At 36.3% G+C, this 8,774-nt stretch overlaps 1 protein-coding gene and 1 non-coding gene across 2 annotated transcripts; both read right to left on the reverse strand.

The window, feature by feature from the left end:
- Nucleotides 1–2,626: 2,626 nt before the first annotated feature.
- TRNAT-AGU lies at nt 2,627–2,700 on the reverse strand. The gene has a single exon. It is a non-coding gene; the product is annotated as a tRNA-Thr (tRNA).
- A 635-nt stretch (nt 2,701–3,335) lies between these two features.
- LOC120199825 (type I inositol polyphosphate 5-phosphatase 8-like) lies at nt 3,336–7,808 on the reverse strand. The gene is made up of 10 exons (XM_039200822.1): nt 7,711–7,808; nt 7,537–7,621; nt 7,353–7,424; nt 6,974–7,061; nt 6,538–6,642; nt 5,918–6,386; nt 5,616–5,812; nt 5,415–5,523; nt 5,179–5,327; nt 3,336–3,916 (listed from the first exon to the last, which is right to left on the reverse strand). Exons 1-10 carry the CDS (start codon nt 7,726–7,728, stop codon nt 3,658–3,660), a joined length of 1,551 nt encoding a protein of 516 aa, XP_039056753.1. The 5' UTR covers nt 7,729–7,808; the 3' UTR covers nt 3,336–3,657.
- Between the last annotated feature and the right edge of the window lie 966 nt (nt 7,809–8,774).

The raw sequence follows: 8,774 nt of genomic DNA on the forward strand, positions 1-8,774 counted from the left end.
ATATTTACAAAAATAACCCTGTACCGTATTAGAATACGAAACCTTTGTCATATCTTCACTACGCTCTGCTTACTTCTCTCCTTCCTCTGTTCTCTTTACCGGTATATTTATGAGCCATACCTAACAAATCTCCACCTTGGTGAATATTATGTCCCTTAGGAAACATTCAATTTGGGTTGAGTTACCTTACTTCTTTAACAACTCGAAACACTTAACAAGTCCAAGCAATGCATGAATTAATATGTCGTAACTGGATTGGTGAACATATCAGTGGCATTCTCATCAGTATGTACCTTTTGAAACAAAATCTCTCCAGATGCAACCAACTCTATGATCTTGTGAAACCTTACATCAATATGCTTAGTTCTAGCACGATATACCTGACTCTTAGCCAAGTGAATAGTACTTTGATTGTCACAAAGCAACTGAACTCCACTTTGCTGAACACCCAACTCCTTCACTAAACCATTAAGCCATAAAGCTTCTTTTACAGCTTCAGCCGCTACCATGTATTCAGCTTCAGTTGTAGATAATGCCACAACAGATTGAACATTAGACTTCCAACAAATAGGCCATCCACCAAGAGTAAAGGCATACCCTTTCGTAGATCTTATATTATCCAAATCACCCGCGTAGTCTGAATCCACATATCCTACAACCAAAGGATTATCTCGCTGACTACCAAAAAAATTCCATGTCCCACAATACCCTTTAAGTACCTAAAGATCCACTTGATTGTTTCCCAATGTTGCTTACCAGGTTTAGACATGTCTTACAAACTTGACTAACAATATGAGCTAAATCAGGACGAGTACATACCATTGCATACATCAAGAAACCAACAACATTAGAATACGAAACCTTTTCCATATCTTTAGCTTTTTTATCTGTCTTAGGACACTGTTATGATGAAAGCTTAAAGTGATTCGCCAATGGAGTGCTCACTGGTTTTGCACTGATCATCGCAAACCTTTCTAGATTTTCTCAATATAACCCCGTTGAGATAGTCACAGTTTCCTTGAGTCTCTGTCCCTGCAAATTTTCATTCCAATAATTTTCTTTGCAGCACCTAAATCTTTCATATCAAATTCCTGACTCAATAAAGTTTTCAAACCGATAACATTATCCATGTTCTTCGCAGAAATTAACATATCATCAACATACAGTAACAGAAAAATAAAAGAACGTCATCAAGGCTCTTAACATAGACACAACAATCATACTCACATCGCTAGTAGCCAATCTTCATCATATAGGAGTAAAATCGTTTGTACCATTATCTCGAAGACTGTTTCAACCCGTATAAAGATTTCTTCAATCTGCAAACTAAATGCTCATTTTCAGGTTGAGTGAAACCTTCAGGCTGTTGCATGTAGATCTTCTCTTCTTGTTCCCTGTCGACCTTGCTTCATCGAAGTGGAAAGAACCCTTAAGGCCACCAAAGGTAATATTTTTTAGTGAGGGTTTGTATGTTTTTTTTTGTTTGGAGATTTCGTGTTTTTATTTGAGAAGAGAGAAAAGGGGAGTAGAGAGAACGGTCGAATTGGGGAAATGAGGGAGAGTGCTTGCCAAAATCGTATATAAGGGGTATATAAACCCCCCAAAACGACGTCGTTTAGGTGAGTTTAGGGCATCTCTCGGGTCAACGCATGGGTAAACTGTGGAGAGGGGTCTTTACTTTGTATACGTTTCATTCTGGCCACTTAATGGAAATCTTATGTTACTATTTCAAACCGGTTATTTTCAATATTTACATTTCAGTCCTATTTTTTTATGTTTTATGCTTTTTGTGTTCTAATTTGACCCTCTAATTTTTTTTATATTTTATTTTTCTCTCTCTTTCTCCATACTATTTTTATTTTATTTAATATTCTTCTTTTGATATTTTTCCCCTTTTTTCCTTTTTTTTCTTATTTCCCTTTGATTATTTATTTTTTAAAAATATTTTTTTATTCTTTATTTATTTATTATATTTTTGTTGTTTTTTTTCTTCCTTAAATTTATTATTTTAGTATTTTTTATGTTTTTTATTTATTTAAATTTATTTATTATTATTATTTTTTATATAACCTTTTCGACTTCTTTTAGAGGAACTCCAACCAATCAAAGCTAAGTAATTCAAATCGGGTTCTTAAATTTAAATTTAATTTTTTAATTTTTCGCATTAAAGACAACCGATAAATTAATTGGTACCGAAAGGGCGGTTCAAGGGCGCTAATCCTTGACCGTAACCGACTCCCGAGCCCAACACATTTCTGGTAAAACGTAGATCAGATAAGATGGTGTCTGATCCACCTAAATATTTTTTAAAGTAATCGGTGGCGACTCCTAATCTATTTCCCTAAGTCGAAGCCCAATTTCAGGCCTATCCGAAAGACGGTTCCGACAGTATGGTTTATATTTTCTTTAATTGTTTTGAGTTTAAAATTATTTGGGTTTTAAAATATTAATGATTGGATCTTAATATTTTAAATGGTTATAGAGATTGAGCTGAATATAAACCAACAAATTATTATTTATGTTGATTTAATTAAATAAAAAAATTCCCGTATAAACGATTGACTGAACATTCCATTCATTTACATACTAATCTAGGCCAAGGTGGTGAACAGAAAACAAATTTAGTTGTTTTCATTGAGAGTTGAACTCAAGGCCTCCTGCTTACTAAACAGGTGATCTAACCAACTGAGCTATGAAAGCTACAGAAGCATTCAGATTTTAGTCCTATATATCTCTTTGTAATAAGATTATGGAAAACCAATCAACACAGAACTTCAATCCAAACCAAAAATTGCATGCAGACTAAAGGGAGAAAAATAACGGGAAGAGGGGAATCAAGAGCAACAGATGATCAACTTTAACGTTCTATGAGTACAGGGGAAGCATGATAATGACTCTTTCATCCTAGCTGAACAAATGTTCCTGGGGGTTATATATCTCATGATGGTACTTTGGGGTAAACTTAAAAGCAAGGATTCTAAGGCATCCATGAAATATCTGATTAGAAATGGGAGGAGAGGGTGTACCAGCTCGTCAATTCTGTGTTTTGGGCTGTATTTCACCATTTAGTCTTGCCAACCTATTGTCACTATTGAACAAATGTGCTGGTTCGGTCATATGATTCATGGCCCGTCTGTCGTTAACATTTATTAGATACATTTGGATCCAAGACAGTGACCATCACACTTAAGGCCGAAAGAGGAATGCGTCCAAAGCAATCAATTTAACATGCTAATCCACGGTTAAATTGCAGACAAAACTGAGGGAAAAAATAACTCTACCCAAAAATCCATATGATAATAAATTCACCAATAATCAATAATACAGCATTTGCAGTTTCTAAACAGTGCTTGCTCTAATCAAAACTCGAACCCCAGGGCGGCACTGCTTCTACGTCTGAACGTAGTTCCAGATTCCAACGAGATCATTGCCTTTTCGACAAAAATTTCAGCATGTCATGCAAGTTTTTTAAGTATGTACATATTCTATTATGATTCATCCACCAAGACATGCTCCTCCAAATAGCAGGCCATGCTATATATTCCATCATGAACGTCATCATAAACCGAGCAAGCAAGCCATCTTAAAGAATGCCGCGGACAAGAATGGTGTCAGCTTTGTGGCGCATTTTTTGGACATGGAATTTTGGGGTGGTTTTCATAACCTGGGAGTTGTGTTTAAGCAGCTTTGTGCCCTGGGAATTAGTAGAAGTTCTTCTGCTTGAACTTTGGCCACACAAGCTGTTAATTTCGATAACGTCGGTGGGCAGGATCTTGCGGTCGAGATGGGATAGCTGGCTGAATTCACTTGGACCGAGAAGAGCGAATAAACCGGTCTGTGATCCGAGAACCTCAATTCGCCCCTTGAGTACCACATTTGCTTAATTCCTTCGCCTTTCCATAGTACCCTATCGCACCTGCAATTATTTTCCCATAAATCTTAAATCCCAACACAATAGGACTAAAAATGCAATTAGACCGAAAAAATGAAAACTGCCAAAAGTAGAGGCAGAACAATAGTAATATATACCATGGAATTATATATATCAATCTTTTTAAAACCGGACCTGATATTGAACCGGTAAAGGTACTGATTCACTGGTTCAATCGGGTTCAATCGCGGTTGAACCGGATTTTATATAATTTTTTTTAAATTTTACATAATATTCAAAGCAATATTAATATATATGTAACACTTTTTTTAAGTTTACAATATTAAAAGGTATAAAAATATCACAAGTCATAACATATATAAATTAAAAACCATAAAATCAAGTGAAACAAAATGATTCAAATCAACTACAACATAATATTTAAGGTAAAACATATTAAATAATAAATATAATTATATAACTATAATCAGGAAAATAAAATTGGGGCTTAAAAAATCATAACAAATGATGTCATTTGGTTTAATTTTCTTTTGAAAAAAACAATCTCACATGGCTAAGAAACATAGAAGAACATCCAACTTACTTCCATAAATAATAGAGGTAATTTGATATTCAAAATCATGGAGCCTTTTGGTGAGCACACAGCGAACTATTCTTTTGCTTCAATTGAGCTCAAATTTTAGGCTTCAATTGAACTTCTAAATTTTTTTTGAGTTCGAGCCTTTTCGAGTTCAAGTTTTAATATTATATTTCGAGTTCGAGTTGAACTTGATAATTTTTAGCTCGTGAGTTTTTGAGTCGAGTTGAGCTTACTTTTAAAGTTTTCGAGTTCGAATCGAGCTCAGCAATACTCGAATTTGACTTGGCTCGTTGAACAAACGACATCGTTTGGTTTAATTTTTTTTAAAAAAATTAAAAAAAGTGAACCGACGTTTCAAACCGGTTTTGCCGGTTTTTAGCCGGTTCATCTCGGTTTTCAGTCGGTTCATTGCCAGCCTGGTTTTGTGAGGTAATCGGACTGGACAGGCCAATGGTTCACGGTTCAACCGGTTGAACCGACCGGTCCGATCCGATTTTGATAAACATGATATATATATATATCTAACCAAATAAAAAAGTCAGCATTATTATTGTTTTCAAAGGATGATGAAGGCAACTACATGTTCCCAACAAGCAACCTTAACTAATGCACAACTTGGGATTAATTTAATCTTTGTTTCATGTATTTAATTACTAAAAATTAATCAAAACCGGTGGTGAAAGGAACAAGAATCTTGAAATCTTACCAGGCAGGAATCCGCCGTTTCTCTTTGCAGTTCGATGTTTGCATGACGTAGTCGTCGGAGTCGGCTATATATTTGTATGTCGGAGCGAAGTATATTGTGCCTTCTTCCCATCCTTTGAACACCCGACCGGCCCTTTGTTCTAATCTTAACTGCTCAGCAATGAGGGAAATAACACATGTTAGATCTAACAAATGTCAACTATCTATTTTCTTTGTTTGTTTAGGTTAGGCTCTCACCTGATCCTTCTCGAGAAGTGCTTGCCAATCATTCTTCTTCAGTAGTTTGAATGTATCAGCGTAACCGGCGGCAAGCCGATAGTTCAAATCTCCTAACCAGATAATCTTACTGAACAAATACGAAACAATTGAACCTTTAGAGGCTTAACAGAAAAGTGTGAAAATTTACAGATACCATAAAGATTGTAGAATATATCTTACTCATGGTCGAGAATGGTATGCGGAGGAAGTGGCTGTTTGCGACCTCTAAGTGTATGAGAGAACCTTGTTCTCTTTAAGATTTCAGCAACATCCGAATTCCTTCGGATCTCGTCGCCTTCTTTCTCTCCGGAAGTCAAGTGGGTGCAAACGAAGCAGAACGTTGTTTGGTGCAATGTCATACTAATGGATATTGAACCCTATTATAAACATTAAAAGATGCAAAACTTAATACAATTGCAATTTAACTGTGATAAATGCTGATTTCTTTTCGACTGGGGTGTGGAATCGATGCAATCGCTGACCTTGTTTCCGAGATATCCCATGATGCCACGGCCAACGCACGAGACTTTCAGGTTGCTAATATGCTGGTAAAGATCAGCTCGAACCCACACGCACAAGAAAAGACCAACCATTTGCTTGCTAGCAGCTAGGCAGAAGCGCCGCTGATTTGGACTGCTGGACATGCAAGTGAGGCTAGGTAAGCCTTCTTCGCTTAAACTAGAATTCAAGTTCATTGATCTTTCGAAATCATCTTTCATGATTTCGTCTTCCATCGAAAGAAAATCCGAACAGCTGATCCTTGGCTTCACGGTTACTTGCTGCTCAAGCTGATGTGAGGACGGGCTCATAACATTGTAACATTGAGCAAGTTCTAGGTCACTTCGGTTGGTATTCAAAGCTTGACGAATAAGGGAAAGCCACTGTGCGGCGGGGCTGTTGTCCTCGGCTCCAAGAACGTTGCCAGCATTTAGAGGAACGATTTCCTGGAACCTAGCGGCAGAACAAATCCAGTTTGAGCCAATCAATTCTTGAAACATCACAAACATCGTAATTAATATCGCACACTCGATGCATAAAAATGGCATAACGAATCAATTCGGATTAGTTCGATCATGATGTAGAGAAAAGAGCAAGAATTTACCCAAGAACATAGATATCGGCAGGAGCAGGTGACATTAACCAATCTCTTAAGTTCAAACCATGGTGAGGCGATTTCCCTCCCACATTCCATGTCCCCACAAACATCCTGGAAACCCAGAAAAACAAGATAAACCCCAAGTCAAAACCAAAAACCTTAATAAAACACAATTTTTGACAAAAATTAACACTTCAACTCAAATCAAAGATTTAAATTGCGGTTGTGGTCGTTTTATCGCTATTGCGAATATAACAGATGTTATTACGGTCATTACAAGTATCGCGGCCTTATAATAATAGTTTCAAACGACACCGTTACTACTGTATAACGGTCGCTATTTCGATAACGGACAGCTAATTAAATCTATGACTCGACTCAAATAATCCTAGTTAACTGCACAGATTCAAACAATAACTAAACCGAGTTTTTATAACATCACCTGAGGTTGATTGAATCAGTGACAGGCATAGTCTCCGGCGAGACTAACGTCGGCTTAATCCCTCCGGCGGCTTCCATCAACCAGCCTTCTATTAGAAACCAAAAACTCACAGTTAACAAGATAATCATAAATTCATAATTAAGTAAATCCAAGTGTTATTAGAAAGTGATACAGTGAAAGTCAAATATAGACCGTCACGTGGCGAGGAAAATTATATACGGATCATCAAATTTCTACCTAAATCATGACCAGTTCTTTGATCGTAGCCGTACAACTGACGGCTGCAGGAAATTCAACAAAAAAGAAAGAATGAAAGAGAAAAGCTTGCAGATCAGTACGGAAAATTAAAACAGTGCCGGTGGAGCATCGTAAAATCTACCTGAGAAATCTTCCGGTACAAACGCGTAGTAATCCTCGTCGGAGCAACTCTTTCTTCTTTCATCAATCTTGCCTGTAAAAAAGCCAAAAACAAAAATTCTTCCTTCGAATCCAAAACGAAATCTGCTAATGAAATTTGATCGGAAACGAGACATATTCACGGTGGGATTTGTAATTTTTTTTACCGTTGATGGCGTAATCGGAGTGAAACTCGTCTGCTCCACTCGGTATATTCAGCCATTTTCGGACGATTACTTTAGGCCACGAAAACTGCAACAGCCAAAAAAAAAAGAGATTCAGAAATTAAGCATTCCGCTCATAAGAAAATCCGACGAACGATGAATCGTTCAGGTGCATACCTTGGAGACTTTTCCCATATATATTTTTCGTTGCTTAACTGCCTGAGCAATGGAAGTTTAAAATCAGGATCGATAACAAGTTGACTGATATTATAATGGCGGGGAAAATTATAAATATTATTGTAAATTAAATAAAGTGTTGAAGGAAAAAACAAAATCCGGTGGCAACTCAGATTATCATTGACAGTTGAAAAGAAAAAGATTTGGGAGATTAAGTTATGAATATTTTGAGGGAAAACTTAAGGTTTAGAGTTTTAACTAAGTGAACAAATTCAACGGGAATATAAAATAAACTAGTTGTAGGGGAAATGGAGACAGAAAAATGGAGAAGAAAAATAGTTTTAAAAAAGGAAAAGAAAACTCAACTCCCAATATAATATTTTAAAAAAAAAGTCTTGGGTTTTAAGCTTCTTTACAGAGAAGAATACATGGTGGAAAATTGTGTAAAAATTTTAGGACTGGTAATACATCTGGGAAAAGACTGGCCTTATAATTTGGTACTTCCATGTACTTGGTTAAAGAGATGAAAGGGGAAGAAGAAAGGGGGAAGGATTTGAAAGATTGAAAACTCAATGATGAACACAAATGGAAAGTGAAAGGTGTTTGGGAAATGAGAAATCTTATTGTTTGTTTTCATGGAAAATGAACTGTGAAAGGAACAAAGCGAGAATCCCAGAGGTAAGGTTGTAATCTGAAAGTGAAGCTAAATGACGTAGACACACGCAGTTCCCGCTAAGCTGCCGGCCAATGGAACAGAGGGATCTTTTATAATACAAATTTGTGGTATTTAGAATCAAGAGTAGTCAATGCCATTGCTAATAATTCTCAATCATGAAGAAGACAATATAATTCGATCAACGTGTAACGAAGAAGAACATGGAAAACTAAGGCTTCCCAACTAAAGTAATAATTGCAAATAAAAACAAAAACCCACAAAATTACCCAAAAAACTCAATACCGGATTAAAAGTAAAAGTAACAGTAAAGTCCACAAACGAAAATGGTGATTCCCAGATTATGAAGTTTCAGAGAATGAAAATAAGTTTAAAAAAAAGGGTTACCCTT

Source organism: Hibiscus syriacus, unplaced genomic scaffold (genome assembly GCF_006381635.1).
Source record: "Hibiscus syriacus cultivar Baekdansim isolate YM2019G1 unplaced genomic scaffold, ASM638163v2 tig00005582_pilon, whole genome shotgun sequence".
NCBI lineage: Eukaryota > Viridiplantae > Streptophyta > Magnoliopsida > Malvales > Malvaceae > Hibiscus > Hibiscus syriacus.